At 37.3% G+C, this 19,087-nt stretch overlaps 1 protein-coding gene and 1 long non-coding RNA gene across 2 annotated transcripts; one reads left to right on the top strand and one right to left on the bottom strand.

The window, feature by feature from the left end:
• Positions 1–12,451: 12,451 nt before the first annotated feature.
• On the bottom strand, positions 12,452–18,799 carry Rab39b (RAB39B, member RAS oncogene family). The gene is made up of 2 exons (XM_021188921.2): positions 18,479–18,799; positions 12,452–15,448 (listed from the first exon to the last, which is right to left on the bottom strand). The coding sequence occupies exons 1-2, from the start codon at positions 18,691–18,693 to the stop codon at positions 15,022–15,024; spliced, it is 642 nt and encodes a 213-aa protein (XP_021044580.1). The 5' UTR covers positions 18,694–18,799; the 3' UTR covers positions 12,452–15,021.
• Positions 13,886–15,709, top strand: LOC110314672. Its single transcript, XR_002380183.1, has 2 exons — positions 13,886–14,248; positions 15,166–15,709. It is a non-coding gene; the product is annotated as an uncharacterized LOC110314672 (long non-coding RNA).
• Positions 18,800–19,087: the final 288 nt, after the last annotated feature.

Genomic DNA, 19,087 nt, shown 5'->3' with positions numbered 1-19,087 from the left:
ATAGGTGTGTGGGTTCATTTCTGGGTCTTCACTTCTATTCCATTGATCTACCTGTCTGTCACTGTACCATTATCATGCAGTTTTTGGTTTTTTTTTTTAAATCACAATTTCTCTGTAGTACAGTTTAAGATCAGGCATGGTGAGTCCAACAGAGGTTCTTTTATTGTTGAGGATGTTTTTTTGCTATCCTAGGTTTTTTATTATTCCAGATGTATCTGCAAATTGCCCTTTCTAACTCAATGAAGAATTGAGTTGGAATTTTGATGGGGATTGCATTGAATTTGTAGATTACTTTCAGAAGGATGGCCATTTTGACTATGTTAATCCTGCCGATCCATGAGCATGCGAGATCTTTCCATCTTCTGAGATCTTGTTCAATTTCTTTCTTCAGAGACTTGAAGTCCTTATAATACAGATCTTTCACTTCCTTAGTTAGAGTCACACCAAGGTATGTTATATTATTTGTGACTATTCTGAAGGGTGTTCTTTCCCTAACTTCTTTCTCAGCCTGTTTATCCTTTGTGTAGAGGAAGGCCACTGATTTGTTTGAGTTAATTTTATATCCAGCTACTGTACTGAAACTGTTTATCAGGTTTAGGAGTTCTCTGGTGGACTTTTGTTGTTAAAGTTGGGATTATGTTCTTGCGGCTGTCTTCTTTTAGGTTTGTTGAAGGATTACTTTCTTGATTTTGCTAGGGTGTAGTTTTCGTCCTTGTTTTTGTGTTTTCCCTTTATTATCCTTTGAAGGGCTGAATTCGTGGATAGATATTGTGTGAATTTGGTTTTATCATGGAATACTTTAGTTTCTCCATCTATGGTAATCGAGAGTTTTCTGGGTATAGTAACCTGGGCTAGCATTTGTGTTCTATTAGGGTCTGCATAACATCTGTTCAGGATATTCTGGCCTTCATATTCTCTGGTGAGAATTCTGGTGTAATTCTATTAGGCCTGCCTTTACATGTTCCTTGACCTTTTTCTCTTATTGCTTTTAATATTCTATCTTTATTTAGTACATTTGTTGTTCTGATTATTGTGTGTTGGGAGGAATTTCTTTTCTGGTCCAGTCTTTTTGGAGTTCTGTAGGCTTCTTTTATGTTCATGGGCATCTCTTTCTTTAGGTTCGGGAAGTTTTCTTCTATAACTTTGTTGAAGATATTTGCTGGCCTTTTAAGATGAAAATCTTCATTCTTATCTACTCCTATTAGCTGTAGGTTTGGTCTTCTCATTGGGTCCTGGATTTCCTGGATGTTTTGAGTTAGAATCTTTTTTCATTTTTCAATTTCTTTGATTGTTGTGTCCATGTTTTCTATAGAATCTTCTGCACGTGAGATTCTCTTCCATCTCTTGTATTCTGTTGCTGATGCTGTCGTCTATGTTTCTTGATTTCTTTCCTAGGGTTTCTGTCTCCAGAGTTGTTTCACTGTTTTTTATCATTGTTTCTACTTCCCTTTTTTAATTCCACCACCTGTTTGGCTGTGTTTTCCTGTAATTCTTTAAGGGAATTTTGTGTTTCCTCTTTAAGGACTTCTACTTGTTTAGCAGTGTTTTCCTGTAATTCTTTAAGGCTTTCTACCTGTTTATCAGTGTTCTCCTATGATTCTTTAATGCTTTTTACCTGTTTAGCAGTGTTCTCCTGTATTTCTTTAAGTGAGTTATTAATGCCCTTCTTAAGATCTTCTACTACCACCATGAGATATGTCTTTAAATCTGAGTCTTGCTTTTCGAGTATCTTGGGGTATCCAGGACTGGCTGAAGTTGGAGTGCTGGGCTCTGATAATTTTCAGTGGTCTTGGTTTCTGTAAGATTCTTGTTTGCCTTTCTCCATTTGGTAATCTATGGTGTTAATTGTTATAGTTGTCTCTGGTTGGAGCTTTTCCCACCTGTGATTCTGTTAGCCTCTGTCAGCAGTCCTGGGAGTCCAGCTCTCTCCTGAGTCTCAGTGGTCATAGTACTCTTTGCAGGCAAGCTCTCCTGTTGCAGGGAAGGTGCACAGAGGTCTGGCATTCAGACCTGCCTCCTGGCTGAAGATGTAGGCCCGAAATGGGGCCTGTCCCCGAAGATGTGTAGACTATGCAGTTTGCACACTCACCTGCAAAGACTAGTCTCCGAGGGACCCTGGACACAAGATGGCTCTCTCACCTGCTCTGGTGGTCAGAGCCCTCCTGGGTGGCCACCTCTCCTCTGCCAGGGAAGTTGTCCAGGTAACCGGAGCCCGAAAAGGGTCTGTCCCAGAAGCTGTGTTGCTTCTGCCTGTCCCAGAAGCTGTGTAGCTTCTGCAGTCCTCACTCTCACCAGTGCAGACTGGCCCCTGAGCAACCTGGAGCAAAGATGTCTCCCTCACCAGCTCAGGCAGTGAGAGCCCTCCAGTGCGGACATCTCTCCTCTGGTGGGGAAGGTGCCGGGAAATCCGGGTCTGTCCCAGAAGTTATGTCGCTTCTGCAGTCCGCACTCTTACCTGTGCAGACTGGAGCCTGGCCATCTCAGAGCAAAGATGGCTCCCTCACCAGCTCAGGCAGTGAGAGCCATCCCGGGTAGACACCTCTCCTCTGGCGGGGAAGGTGCCCGGAAAACCCCACATGACCATTTTTTCATGACTCACCTAACTCATAGCAGCTTCTTCCTCTATTCACCTTCTTCTCCACCTGGTCTCTCCCAAAGCGGTCATACAATACTGTAATCATTGAAAAAATAGCCATTTGTATGCTGATAACCAAAGCAAGATCATATTGAATCTAGATGCCCTGTGTCATTGTACGTACCTTCATCACCAATATAAAAAACATTTTTCTTTTTAATTTTGAAATTTCTCCTTAAGGACTTTATTTTCTTATATTTAAATTAAATATTTGTCTCTATGATTTTTTTTTAAAAAATTAGCTTCTCTTCTCTTATATTATTCTTTTTTTTAAAGATTTATTTATTTATTATATGTAAGTACACTGTAGCTGTCTTCAGACATGCCAGAAGAGGGAGTCAGATCTTGTTAAGGATGGTTGTGAGCCACCATGTGGTTGCTTGGATTTGAACTCTGTACCCTTGGAAGAGCAGTCGGGAGCTCTTACCCGCTGAGCCATCTTACCAGCCCTATATTATTCTTTAAATTCAATACTGTATCAGTTTATCCTCTTGATACCTTTAGTTTGCACCTCGTGCTGTTTTAGCCCGATACAGCTCTTCAGCTAGCTCAGGACTCCCTGCCTGGCCAGGCTTCTCCAACTTGCCCTGCTTCTGCTTTAGGCCTTCATCCCCAGGCATCTGGCCCATATGCCCTGCCATATTTGGTTGTGCCAGCACCTCTTACCAGACAGTGATCTGAGGACTCAGTGGACCTAGATGAGGCTACCGTTTTTTCCCCCATGGAACCTTAGCATAAGGTATGCTTTCTGCCAAGCAGAGTGCTGGCTTTCCAGAGCAGCATGCAGTCTATTTCAATCAGTGGCTAAGCAAGTGCAAAGCCTTCTCAGGTGCTGTAGTCCAGCTGTTCCCAAGCAGCAGTAGCTTGAAAGCCACATTTCTGGGGAGATTTGTGCTTCTCAACCGGGTAACTTCTGTTGATAGTTTGGTTTCATATCCCATATAAGGTGTGCTGAAATGTAGTACAACCACTTTAAACTTATCCCCGACTAGCTTTCAAGTAAATTAGACACAGACTATGTTTATTTTATTTGGCTTTGATAGTTACTGGGTAAGGTAATGCCTAATCTACTTTTCTAACTGTTGGCCTGGCTACCTGCCCAGCAGTGTACCCCAAATACTTGCTGTTTCTCCTGGCCACATGCTCATGGTCCATCTCCTCTCAGCTAGCTGGCACTGTGCTTTGCTCTTGGGAGAAGCCCCAATTTTTGTGTTTTGATTTTTAAATTTACTAGGGGCTTCTTTAAAAAGCCTCCTTCATACTATCTCTCTGCAGGTTTCTTCTTCTTGGCTAAGAAATCTTTGCAGCTGTTTGTCTTGTGTTGTTCTGAGAAGCTTTGGCTTTGCTCTGCCTCTCCCCCTCTCCCTTCCCCTCCTACTTCTTCTCCCTTTTTAAAAAAAGAGTCCAGACCTCTTGTCTGGCTAGCCCAACTATTCCCTGCTTTTACCTGAGCCTTTTAAGACTGTAAGCTTGGGTTCTAATCGCCATTGAGTTAAGCACCATTTAGTTGTAGTTATGCCCTGGTTCTGCTTCCCAGCTCAATGTTCCCAGAAATATGATTCAGACTCACATTATATTTACAAATACTTTGGCCATATAGCTAGGCTCTACTTTAACTAGAATTCTTTCTCCTCCCAATGTCTCACCTCTATTTCCTGCCTAAGCTATAGGTTATAGGCATTTTAATTGATAGGTGAGGCATCAAAGCATCTATACAGTACACAAGATGATCTCTCTACAGAACATTTATCAAATATTTTAGAAAATTTAAGTAAAATATTTTTATTCAAAACAAAACAACTTGCAGTTTTGGTGTTCAGTGTACAGTATAACTGTCAATAGTGAAAATTCTCTTTCATATATGTTACATTTAGATCTACAAATATAAAAATTTCACAATAATATGAATTGTTCAATACTAAAAAAATTGCTATCCTTATGCATTAATTTATGTTGCTAACCTCAGTCAAAAACTGAGTAGATTTTAATGTGTAGTCATGCTGGAGGAAACTTCATTGTGCCTCCTTCACTGAATATAGACAATATATGGAACAAGTATTTGAGACACTGAAAAGAAAATATCAGTGAAGCATCAGGAAAGAACAAGAGAATTCACAGTACCTTGGAACCTTGCTGTGAGCATGCCACTTTTTCTTCTGGTCCCTTTCTACCAAATGACAAACTGACATGTCATGGCACAGCCTGAAAACTAAAATTCTGGATTATTTTCTGGAGTTGCCAAAAGGGAGCCCCAGGAAAAAAAGACTACCAGGAAAGGGAAAATGGGAAAAAAATGGAAAATGATCCTATAGTGTTGATTTGAACTCCCAGGCTCCTATCTGCACTATAAAAACTTAACTCTATTTCTAGATTCTGAGAACTAAACCAAAAGATAGACCACAATCCAGTTCCCAGATTGGGTACCTGATTGTGGGCCAGCACAGGGAACAGCTAAGTGGCTTTGAAAACTGAACTGACATGTAATCATAACCCACAAAGGACCTAGTATATTTAAATAATCATAATTGCTTGCTATGAATACATTATATTTAAGTGTATGGAGTATAATAAAAAATGTTTGGCATATAAAGAACCACAGAAATACTTACTTACATGAAAAACAAATAATGAGTTTATGTAAATAACATAAAAATAGATTATAATTCAGAAAAAGCAAAACTATTATGATCAAATCTGGTTCTTTGATAATATTAATTAAAAATAAGTAAACCTTTAACAATGTTGAATAATAAAAATACAAATGAACAATATGAAAATTTTCTATCTACTCACACATTTTTTATTAGACAAAGTATAACTTTGTACCATATTTTAAAATTTACTTGAAGTAGATGATTTTCAACGATTTATATATATATATATATATATATATATATATATATATATATAAATTTATTCATGAGAACATATACATTTATAGGCTACATAATGCTTTGGTAGTCATTCCCAATCCTATTGGCCATTTGCCCACTTCAAGTCAAAAGTGGCCTTGCTCTTTAACTTCAGAATCCATGTTGCTGCTAGAAAACCAGCTAGCTGGGGAACTGTCATCTCACAGCCAAGCCTACCTCATAAGAGAGACCTGTAGTCCTACTCCAGGAAAGAAAATGAATATATGTGAAAACAAAACATCCTCTTATTATTGAAAACTGATATTATATAAAATGTAGCTTTTTGCTACAGAGGTTGAGGAGATGAGCAATAAAATTGTCTCCAGATAGGGAACCTCAATATATAATAGTATAGTCCTACAGAATACTATTCACTCTGTTTAATCTGTGACTTGTCAAATATACTTACTTGTAATGCCTCCCACCACCAGATTTCTCTTAATCACCATGGACTGCATATCTGGAAATATTGTTATGAACCAGTCACAAACATGAATACAAGTGTAAATATCCTAAATATTAGTGAATAAAATCAGGCAGCATTTTAAAAATACATCGTGATTTAAGAAGAGTTTAGCCTAATAATGTGAAGAAATAAGTTTTTTTATTAGATATTTTCTTTATTTACATCTCAAATGCTATCCCGAAAGTTCCCTATACCCTCCCCCCACCCTGCTCCCCTACCTACCAACTCCCACTTCTTGGCCCTGGTGTTCCCCTGTACTGGGGCATAAAAAGTTTACCTATGGAAGGAGTTACAGTTTGGAGCTAAGATGAAAGAAATGTGTTTTAACATGAGCAGCTTTACTGAAATAATTGTGTTGACAGGTTAATGGTTGAATGTCATTTGATTCTCTCAGTGAATACCAGAATAACAATTGAAAACTTAAGCATAAAGTCTTCCTCCAAATACTTAGTAGACTAACAATATGGTAAAATTTATATAGCATTAGTTAATCCCCACCTGGGGTTTCTACCCTGCCTTTTACCATTTAGTTCACAGATAAAAACACTACACTCAGCCTTTATATTTACAATAAGCCTTAAAAAGCTGGGCAGATACTACTCTCTGTGATTAGAATCTACTTTCCTATAGATAACCTCAAGTTATTACTTATGTTTCATCTGGACTGCTCTTAACTCCAACTGGCCAGCCTTCAGGGCCATGTTCTCTTGATTCCTAACCCATGGAGGCTTTTCCTTCCTACTCTCTTACACTTTCCTCCTCCTTGTTCTCCCCTGACCCCAAGCCCGGGAATCCTAAACCCCACCTATGTCTCCTCTGCCCAGCTATTGGATGTTGGCATCTTTATTTACCAATCAGAAATAACTGGGGGCAGGGTCATAGGTCTACATGTAGAATATAGGTTTTGGGGGCTTGTACTTAGCATTACAATACATAGCAAGATCAAACATCAACAGTTCTATTCAATTTTAGTCAGTGTAAATAAGAAAAAAAAATGAAATGAAAATATTAGAGAAAAAACTTATGGATTATAATTTCTGCCTAATAAGTAGAAGAAACCCATTAAAAATTAGTTGAATAATAGAGTTTAGTGCAGATTTTCTTATAAGCTATTAAATATAAACAACTTCACAAATTTCCTACATGTTAGAAACGATCAGTTAGAATAGTTGGAGCCAGTATAATGTACGCAACCTACTTAGAAGTAAATAAAAAATTCTTGCAATAAACAGAACATGGCTAAACATGAGAAAACAATAAAAAGTTACTAATGAGCACAAAGCATTAAGATGATATATTATGTAAAATTTGTAAAGATGGATGAGTCTTCCATGGATCATTGTTCCTGAGTGAAATTAGTTTTAATAAAAATCCCAACCCCTGGGCTGGAGAAATGGCTCAATGGTTAAGAGCACTTACTGCTCTTTCAGAGGTCCTGAGTTCATTTCCCAGCAACCACATGATGGCTAACAACCATCTGTAATGGGAAGCCGATGTCCTCTTCTGGTGTGTCTGAAGATAGCAACAGTATGCTCATATACATAAAATAAATAAATAAATCCTTAAAAAAGAAAGAAGGAAAGAAAACCCCAACCCTAACTCAGGGAAAAGTTGACACATTTATGCTCAAATTCTCAAATCCTGTATAAAAGTAGCAAAGACAAATTTGAGATAAAAGGTAATTTTAAAAGTCTGATTGAATTAACCAAACTAGAACAATGTAATATTAGTCTAGGAGTAGAAAAATACATCAATGACTAGACATGATGATTCCTAAAGGAATCTGAAATCTATTATAAAGATACAGATGTTTTCTAGGTTTCAGGCAGAGAAGGTCTGTCTGCACCTAACATTATTGCTACAAAATATCAAGATAACATACAGTATAAGAAAGTTTACATAAATTACAAAAATCAAAGGGAGGGGATGGCTAGAGAGATGGTTCACTGGTTAAGATCACTTGCTTTCAGAGGACTGGAGTTCAGTTCCTCCAACTCATACCAGGTGATTCACAGTAGCATATAGCTCCAGCTCCAGGGGATCCAATACCCTCTCTTGACTTCCATGGCACTAGCATAAATGTACATAAATATAAGTACATTGCATGTAAGTGTGTGTACACATACACACACAAATTTAAAAAACAAAAATCTTTACAAAATCTTTAAAATTAAAAGATAAAAACATTCATTGAATGGAAAGTAATTTTTCCTCCCAGCGTGTTTTCTAGCTATTTGGTTTATCAATTCTGAGGGAAAAGTTGTTTCCAGTTTCTTACAGATAATAGATCTTACTGCTAAATATTAGAGACTTCTGTATTACCAAATACCAGAATTTAGAAAGTCAGGATTTTTTTTGCCACATATGAAGAGCACAGAAGAAATTTCCATGTTCAAATTTGTCTTACTGATGAATGATAAAAAGCTCAGCACTCTTTATTAGTTATGACTACTTTTAACTCCAAGCATAGAAAGTCAATAATTAAAGATATATACATTTAAAAATATTGTTGTGAAGCAGGAGAATTTCCATGAGTTTGAGATCAGTCTATATTATATAGTGAGTTTCAGGGCAGCTTAGGCTACACAGAGAGACCCTATGTCACCCATCTCTCACTAAAAACTAAAATATTGATATATTATTAACCTCTCCAGTCTGCAAAGAGTTAAAAAATATAGTAATACTGAATGTAGACATTGCCATACATTGTTCATGAATTTTCAGTAAAACATTCCTAGTGAACAATTTAATGACATATAAAAATTTAAATACGCATGATATTTGATTCATAAATTTCATTTGTAAGATTTTAACTTGACTTAATTAGGTACATGAATTAGATAATATGCATATATTTTATGAGATTTGATTAAATAAAATATCACAAGTTCATACAGTGGAATGTTATTGTATCAGTTAGGAGACTTTCAAGTAAGAGAGGTGAAGAAAGGCATAAATCAAAATGAGATTATTATCTAATGTTTCAAAGAATCTTAATAAAGGTTGTCTCCATTGTAGGGAAATCTATGATTCAATTATATTGTCAAGGACCCAGTTTTCTTGAGTCTCTGCTCTGCCATGTTCTAACTAACTCTTCTTTTGATTACATTCAATAAATATGTACATGCACTGATTAACTGTAGTTATTTAGTAATTAGCAAAGACACAGAATCTGCCCTCATGTATTTATAAAAATATACTGTATAAAAAAAAATTAACAGAACAATGTGTTACATGATACCATTTGTACAAGAGATTCATTTATGTGCAAATATAATTCCTATCATCTTATGACTATTATGACTAAGTGCTTTTTTATATGGATTATCTCATCTCATCCTTACCAAAACTTTATGAGTTAAATACCATCATTCAGTATATGATGTGTGAAATGTATGTGTGAAATGGGACTCAGAGATATTGAATTGCACTTAATTTCTGGTAGAGTCAGAATTTGAACTTATATTTGTCTTGGAAGAGAAGATTTTAAAAATCTCTAATGAAATAAACAAAAACACTTTCTTTAGGAATTGGTAATTAAATGTAGTTGACTACAAGAGCCAAGAAAAGGAAGAAGAGAAACAAAGACCTATATCGATAAATTGGTAGTGGGCCATGGTTGATTGCTTAAAGTTGTAACAAAAGTTTAAACAGGCCTTATGGGAGACAGTGACAAACAGATCTTGTAATCAGAGAATTCCAGAGGCTACAGAACAGAATCATGTGTGTGTTATCAGGAGGGACCAAGGCCATTGGTGAAGAAAGTATGATTATTATTTTTATATAACTCACAGCCAGACAGATCAGATGATGGAGAGTCTTGTAGTTATGTCAAGAAATGTAAGATTTATTTCAATTTTGTTCAAATGTGATGAGAAATCATGGGTAAATTCTAATTTGGATGAAGAATGACTTGATCTGTTATGGTATGATAACTCTACACATTTTGGGAATGTGTTATGGATATGTGAATAAGTAGGGAGAAGGGTAAGATAATTGAAGTAGTTCAGGTGAGAGTCAATAGTAGCTTGGACAATGGTGATAGCAATGAAGATGGAGGAAAATGGTTCTGAGTTTGAGGAATTTATATCTGTATATCTTAAGCAAATTAACTACATTGGTTTGATGCTTAAAAGATGGCCTGAATTACTTTGCAAAGCAGGGAGTAGTTGAAATTATGGGAGTGGATTGGATTGTCTGGTAAGGAGAGATTTTGAAGAGTAGAGGATCAGTATTGTTTTTCCACACAGCTTCCTGAGAAGCTTAGTGAATGCAGAAGCAGTTCTACCAACAAATCCTATGACTACAATTTTTTTCATTGTTTACCTAAACCCACTGCTGCATTATGACATTATCACCTACTCCTTTTCTGTGAAATATATCTCCAGGATTTCCATGATCTCCTTTTATGTCAGTGGTTCTCAACCTTCCTAATGCCCCTCACCTTTTAATAAAGTTCTTATTTTGTGGTGATCCCCAACCATAAAATTATTTTCATTGCTACTTCATAACTGAAATTTTACTATTGTTATGAACTGTAATGTAAATATCTGATATGTAGGATATCTGATATGCAACCCTGTGAATCGTTCAACTCCCAAATGGGTTTTGACCCATAGGTTGAGAACCAGTTCTCTAGTTTTTTTCCCCCCTTTAGGCATCCCAGAATCTTTGTTGTTCCTCAGGCAAGGTTAAAGAGCAGGGCCTTGGGCTGTCTATCAGCAATGATGTTTGGAGGCATGTGTTCCCTAGTATCTGTTAGCTATTCAAAGATTTTGGAAGCTTCTGACTCTATAACTTGATGGATGTGAAAAGCAATCCATAAAGCTATCTCAGAAAACAATTAGGAGCAAGGGTAGAGCATGCACAAAAGCCCTGAGGTAGGAATACTCTTGGCATGTTTGAAGAATGAAAAAGGAGGAGCTGGGGAGATTAAGAAAACATACTGCTCTTGTTGAGGACCTGAATTCAGTCCCCTTATCTTGTGGATCTTAACTGCCTGTAACTCTAGGTTCATGTCATCTGTAGACTTTTGGCTTCTGAGGAACAGAACACACACACACACACACACACACACACACACACACACACACACAATTAAAATAAAGAACAAGAAAGGAAACTGAGATGAACAAGAAGTCAGATGTAAGAAATGAGGTTGCAGAGGTGACAGGATGGAATTCATTTTTAAGGATTCTTCTGCAGACTATTTGAAGGACTTTGTGTTTTAAGCTGAACGAAATTGATAAGCACAGGAAAATTATAAGTAAGTGTCTGTTTTAACTCATGTATTATCAGACTCCCTTGGGCTGTATGGATAATAGACTGGTAGGGAAGGGGTAGCAAGAATGACTGTAGGAAGACCAGTTTTATCACAATAACTCAGGCGATAAGTGACAGTGGACAACAGCAGCGTTAACACATTAAAGGTGTTAAAAAGCTGTCAAATTCTTGTCATATTCTTCTGCCAACATAATTTTCAGATAGATCAAATGTGGAGTAAGAAAGAGAAGGAAAGAATGACTTTAAGCTTTTAGGCAGGAATGCTTTGGAGAAAGTTAACATTACCTTCAGGAGCTTGATTAAATTCAGGACATGTTAAATTTGTCATTCTAATGGACAATCAAATTGAAATGACAGGTAAGTAGTTGGTTATGAAAGTCTGGAGTCCATGGGTAATAGATGAGCTCAACATATCAGTACAGGGCTTAGTGGCTCACAGAGAACTTTTAAAACCACAGAATGGCTGGGGTCACCAAGGGAATTAATATAAAAAAAAGATGATTAAGCCTAGATAAAATTTAAAGGTGTGGAAAGCTCTATGAAATGCAGCTTCATAGTTAATTTCTCTTTCTTCTTTTCTCACCCCTCCCCTTAATTTACTTAAGCCTGCAAAAATGATAAGGCAGTACTTAGTCTGTGTATGCCTAGATTCAGAATTTCTCTTATATTTCTTTCAGATGTGCACTATCCACCTTGGAAAGTGTACTTGATGACTGCATTCCAGTCTGGGTCCCATGCATGCGAGTATGACACAGTCAGATTTGAAAAACACAACAACCAACCAACTAACAAACAAAACAAAACACCCAAGGAAATTTAGCATGGAAAAGACATTCCAGTAAAGACAGTAGTTATAATTAACTACTTGCCTGGTGAAAGAATTATAAATCTTGATTAAAAATTACAATGCTGAAGTTTTAGGCTTCACACAACCAACTTTTTACATAGTGGTTTGGGCTAAAAATGAAGTAATGAGATTTCTGTGATTTTCAACATGAAAATCATATACCTTTAAGAAATTGTGTCCTCTTTTTGGCTTTCAGATACTTCTCACTATGTTTATGCAAAGTATGTCATATCCTATTGGTATACACTACAGTATGGGATTGGTATCTTACTGGTATCCTTGTTTGCAACAATGAAGGGACACATTCTAGAAATAGCTACAACACACATATGGAATCTCTCAGTCACATGATCAACCATTTTACTAAATACAAGCATATTTTCATTCACATACAGCTAAATAAAGAATTTTTCACATTTCATTACAGTGTACAACAAATTGAGGCAAAGTATACAGTACATTTGTTCTGGAATATAAGACAATCTAATCCAACATGCAGTTGTGATCATTGTTACAGTTAATCTTTTCTTTACCTATGTAGTAAAATAGCTTCTAAAGCATTATCCTTAGTATTTTATGAACACCTGATTTTTCACATTTATTGTCTAAAACCCACTTATTGCAGTGACAATAGCACTGAATTCTACTAAAATGATTTTTGAGATTTTTCTAGAACTTATGAAAGCAGTCAAATTCAGCCACCTCTGCTGCATCTATGCTGGGTACTTTGAAACCCACTTTTAAAAGCCAGGAATGGCAAAGTATATAATGTATTTTAGTCAAGAAAACTGTAGACATGTTTTATTTCTACCCCTGCTCCCTTGAGTCAACAAGAATCTAATCAACTCTTATTTATCCACTGGATAATCCTGGGTTTTAGAACAATCTAGACATGAGTATCATTGTTGAAATTTTGTGTTAACCCACAAAAAAGGTTGTATTTGCCTTCTACAACCAAGAATCTGGCAATTTAAAATACGTGAAATGATTATAGGATGAATGATCATTTATCTGCAGTTGATGATGTGAAATGGTCTAATATGACTTGTTTATACAAGTTGGAGCAAAGGTGGCAAAACAACCTTTCATAATTTTTATTATTTGGTTTATTTTAGCTGAAACAAATTCCCAGATTTCCTGATTCACACATATTCATTCTGAACTCGAACAGGATATTGCAAATATATTTTGCCATTCTTTCTACCACAATGTATATATGAGAAACTTGACTCTAACCAGAATAGTTTTCTTGCTGTGAAAAGTATGGCTTTTGCCTAGCTGAACTGGCTGCAATCCAAAAAGAAATTTAAAGCATCACTTCTTTTTAAGAAGATAATGAATTTTTCATGTCAGCCATTCTAATTTGCTGATGTGATTAGCTGTCTGTTCACCTGAGAATTAAGAACTGACTCTCTCGGGTAGACAGGAGCCCAATGTAGGTACATAGCAGACAGGTAGTCAAGGTCATTGTGAGGTGAGTACTTTATCCCCATCTCACTCCCATTGTTGTATTTGGTTCCTTTTAATAAAATATTCATAGTGTTTGTGAGAAGAACATTTATAACCCACACAATTTTAATGTGTTTTCATTTGTGCAGTTAATCCCTTATTTAATGCCCTCTTGTCAATAATACCTGAGTGGGCTTTACCTTTTATTCATTACTAGATTCCTGCAAGATTATAGCTGAGCTGTAAAATAACAAGGAAAACATATTCTATCATGTAGAGAACATTTGTTGTCACATGTCTCCAAAGGTTAATAAATTAATCACATATTCATATGAATAATGATCCAGTGAAAAAAGCTAGGTATCAGGTAGGCTTGGTTCTTGCTTTCTTATTATGTAAAATGGGGTAAAAAATCTCACAGTCCTATTATGGTGATCAAATAAGTGAAATAAATTAATATGAAGAACTTTTAAGGGTTCCAAGACTATGTGTTGGGCCAATACTCAGCATAGAACCAATGACCAAGGGCTTGACTTAGGTTTTTTGTTTTTGTTTTTGTTTGTTGACAATCTCTGTGCTGTTGTTGTCAGGTATCTGAAGAAGCAAGCAGTATACTTACTTCCAGATTATGGTTCCCTGATGCAGTGAAAGTCCAGGTATAGTTAGAGGGGAAATAATGTGGCCTTTGAGTTACAGTGTTTCCTTTTTCTCCTTACATGATCATTTTACATGGAAGAATTTCTTTCACATAGTTGGCAACTTTATCATGCGAGCGTACACTTTTCTCAAATGTGATAACAACAATAAGTGAATGACTTCCCTTTTCATATTCACAGCAGTTTTACTAGAATACTAGACCTTGAAAGGGCTTTACCAAATAGCTGATTCATATGGGCTTTTCATTTTACAGTTGAACTGTTAGAAGTGGCTTGGTGTGTTTGTATAAAACCCAGCACACATCTGGCATGGTATTATCATTGAATAAGTTGATACCATACTCTTTATTTCCGTTATCTTAATTGTTCCCAATTGATACTTGATTTCTTTCTATGTTTCTTTATGGTCACGATGTCTGAAAAGTTGTAGTACCAAGGAACTGTTTATCTGTCTGTAGGTGTTTTCCTGGAACCTAACTTTCAAATACCCAGAGCCTTAATATGTGGTCCACAAAGGGCACACAGAGCAGCCATTGTTGAGCCTGGCCCACAAAACAATGTCTGGTCCAGCCCCTGTCAGAAATTTAGACCCTCAGTCACAGCACCCAGGCTCCCTATCTACCCACACATGAGCCTGTCAGAGATCCAGGCCTAGGAAGAAGGCTCATTTATTATCCAAACATTGAGTTCTCTTCAGTCACATAAGGATTCTATTTATTTTGATAACTTTTAAGTTCAAGTGGGAGAGTATGTTTTGAAAATGGAAGGGTTAACTAGCACAAACATCTCCTGTCTGATTTGATAACCTCTTCTGAAGAATGAACAACATTTGGTACAAATCCACTCTTCACCCCTTCCCAACCCTCCTGGATTGTAATCTCCCCCCTTTTAACCAGCTCATATATGTCTCTTGTCAGGTCTGTGAAGGCTTTCTCCACATTAATGGCATCTCGGGCTGACGTCTCAATGTACTTCATGCCGTATGCAGCAGCCAGTTTCTCGGCCTCGTGGCGAGTCACTTGCCTCTGTGTATCCAGGTCACACTTGTGACCCACCAGAACAAATACAATTTGGTAGGGCTGAACGTGTACTTTGGTTTCTTCTAACCACTCATGGACATTCTGGAAGGACCTGCGGTTGGTAATGTCAAATAAGAGAAGACCACCTACTGAATTCCTGTAGTAGGCGCGAGTGATGGATCTAAAACACAAGAAAGAAGTAAAGAATAAAGTTCGTGCTCAAACTCCTTCACTCCAACAAACTCAGTGTATTCTAGTGTTCCTGACTACTGACAGTTCTTTAGTAAATACAAATGCAATCTATAACAATAATGACAAGTTTTCAACTGAGTAAAATGTTAAGAATGCTCATGAACTTTCAGGTGTTTTCCCTTGAATTTATTATAATTGATAACCCCTGAAAATATCTTACAAAATATTTTATTTTTCTATTTATCATTAACTTGTTTTGTGTTTGTTTGTTCCCGTTATTGCTAATTTTTTTCTATCAGGGGTCATCAATCACTTCTGTGAGGAAAAAGACAATCTTGTTTTGCATTTCCTAAGCCATGTGGGAATGAGAATGGGAAAATGGGGATGGTAAAATGTTCTGAGGGAGGGCTAGAGAAATGGTTCAGTAGTCAAGAGTGCTATTTGCTCTCCCAGAGGACCTGAACTTAATTTCCAGCACACACATGGCAGCTCACAACTGTCTTTAATTCCAGCTTCTGAGGCTCTGACATCCTCTCTTGGCCTCCATAATCACCAGGCACTCATGTGGTTCACAAACATATATGTAGGCAAAACTCCATACACATAAAATAAAACAACGGGCTGGTGAGATGGCTCAGTGTGTAAGAGCACCTGACTGCTCTTCCAAAGGTGCAGCATTCAAATCGCAGCAACCACATGGTGGCTCACAACCATCCTTAACAAGATCTGACTCCCTCTTCTGGAGTGTCTGAAGACAGCTACAGTGTACTTACATATAATAAATAAATCTTTAAAATAAAATAAAACAACATATTTAATATTGTTCTGGAGAAAATCCTACCATCTCTATTCACTGAGAAAATTCAAAGAGGCTGACTGAGGAGGCACGAGCTGGGAGAATCTGCCAAAATAGTGAAAGTGTTCCAATGAAGTTATATTATTATTTTGAATCATGTAATTAGGTTATTTTAGCCTACTTGTACATTTATTGTACTTCTCAAACAGAAGAAACATCACCTCATTATAAACATATATTATGATGTTTTGCTTAAGAATGTAGGATCTCATGAAAGAATGTAGAACAATTTGCCTATATAATCACTTGCTTTAGCCTACTGCAATTTTTGAAATCTATTTTTAGGATTTCTGTCTTCTTGAGAGGATATGATAAATAATGAAGAGCTCTATAGCTGAAAATGTATGGGAAAATGGCTCAGTGTTAATGTGGGGGGAAATGTCTAGGGAATTACAGCCCAAGCTAGAAGCTGATATGGGTAGGCCTTACAAATAAGTTCAAGTCACTAGAACTTATTTGTAAGGCCTACCCATATCAGGATATTAGCCCTGGGGAACGGATATTCCTAATTTATTTATGTTTGGAGATTAATGGGGAATGATAATTGTATTGGAAAATGTTCCAATTTGTGAAAAATGTTGATTTGAGAAATCAATGAGCTGTGTATCAAAGCTCTAGAATATATTTATGCATTAGTGGTTTGTATTTAGCACAGAAGATATCAAAGTATTTTAATCATAGTGTAAAGTTACATAGAACTAGACACCGACCCTAAATTAAAAAAAAAAACATAAAAATACAAATGACATACTAGTGAAATAGCTCACAACATACATGACATAAAAGGGTTAATGTTCTTTTTATTAGACAGAAGTCCAGGCTGGCCTTCAACTACTTATCATTCTCTTGCCTCAGCCTTCAGAGGGCTGGAATTATATGCCTATGCCACCACTGTTGGTGTTGGGGTAATCTGTAAAGTAGTCCTACAAATCAATACTATATAATACATAATAGTAAATATGAACAAGCTGTTCATACAGAGATCCCACCAAACATATATAAGAGACCTTTCTTTATTCATGAGAACTTGTATAAAGTATTTGCCAGAGCTTTGGACAAGTGGGAAGTTAGAGGCCACTTAAGTTTGTAATTATTTATTATCCATACCCATCTTCAATTAGCTAACTAGTATCTTCTGTGTTCAACTAATGTTCAGTGGAGAATGAGTCAGTGTTTATAAATATAGGGTACTGAGTCCTTTTGCTGTGGTTCCTCCTATTCTATCTTACTTTAGTTCAAACTTCTCTCTACAAAGTTTTTATTAGTTTGTTTTCTGTCACTTATGTTTTATTTATGCTGTTCCCCATTCTGGGCATTTCCTATCTTCTCCAGTTAAACGTCTCTCCTCTGTATTCATACGTGAAATTACAAATAAATACTACAAAGGAAGAGCAAAGGATTGTGAAAGGAAAATAAACATGCTGAATGATTATGTGCCCAGTGGTACAGTAGGGAGTGGCATATAAATACAAACAAGAAAATACTCTTTTGTGTGTTGCCTTTGTATCTGTTTCTTCTGACCATGCTAGTACTCAAGTTCCAAGAAGACAGGGGCTCTGTCTATTTACTTTATATGGGATTCTCTTATGTGAGTAACCTCATACTATTTCTTCAGAAATAATTCCACCCTCTGGCAACTGACTGTATGATGATTACAATACAGAGTCAATTAATCAGTCTCCATTTCCTTCATATTAGGACATATTCATTCTCTCTGTGTCTCTGTCTCTTCCTCTTTCTTTTCTTCCCCCCAAATATAAATGGATATATAGAAAGAAGTCAAAATACATCTATCTACTCTACCTACCTATAGCTTTCAGTTATGTTAAAATGACTTGGATTTTTTAAACTATGAATCATAGGGTCTGATTTTGATGAATTATATAGTGATCAATTTCAAGTTATTTATTAGCTACTAAAAAGCAGATTGATGGAGTTGTGGTTCAAATAATGTGATAATGAATGGCCTTCCCCTGCCTGGGCGGTTCTTTCCCTGCATCAAACTCAAAGGTAGCTCAAAGCGAGCTTGAGAAGCCCCAGACAGACCCTTGCTTGTCACCCTGGCAGCACCGCGAAAAGAACCGGGAAGTCCTCTTTCCCCAAGGGTTGAATAAGCCCCAAAGACCCTCCCACTGCTCGCGCGGGCCCGTGGTGCACTCCCACCTGAACCTCTCTTGACCCGCTGTATCCCAGATCTGGAGCTTGATGCGTTTTCCTGGCTCGATCTCCACCAAGCGGGAGAAAAAATCTACCCCCACGGTGGGATCTGAAACCTGAGCAAAGCGGCCCTCGGTGAAGCGGCGGATCAGGCAGGACTTGCCCACCGTGGAATCGCCGATGACAATGAGCCGGAACTGGTACAGCCAGATGGCCTCCATGGCAGTGGCCTGGCAGGACTCTTCAGCCCGGGCCTGGGGAGGCGGAAGGGGGCGCCCCACCAAGGCCTTAGCGCAGATCAACCCGTTTCTAGATCGGCTGCGAGAACATCACACTGGCCTGGTAGCCTGAAGCAAGGTAGGCCCAGGCGCTGGGGGAACGAAGGGATGGATGCAGCTCGCAAAGGTGATGAAATGGCAGCAGCATCAGCACCACGCACTCTGACTCATCACCGAAAACCGAGTTACTGTAATTCTCTGCGTAGACGCGGCACTGGTTTCACCACACTGTCTGTTAGAGGAGCGCACACAGAAACGGACAGGAGAGTAATGTGTTCCATTTTTTCATTATACCAACCACTCTCCTATTAATATAAAAATCTCTCTGCCATTACAA

This window comes from Mus pahari, unplaced genomic scaffold, assembly GCF_900095145.1.
Source record: "Mus pahari unplaced genomic scaffold, PAHARI_EIJ_v1.1 scaffold_11277_1, whole genome shotgun sequence".
In the NCBI taxonomy this organism is placed as follows: Eukaryota; Metazoa; Chordata; class Mammalia; order Rodentia; family Muridae; genus Mus; species Mus pahari.
Note: the sequence above shows the minus strand (reverse complement) of the source record. Positions and strands in the feature narration are given on the sequence as shown.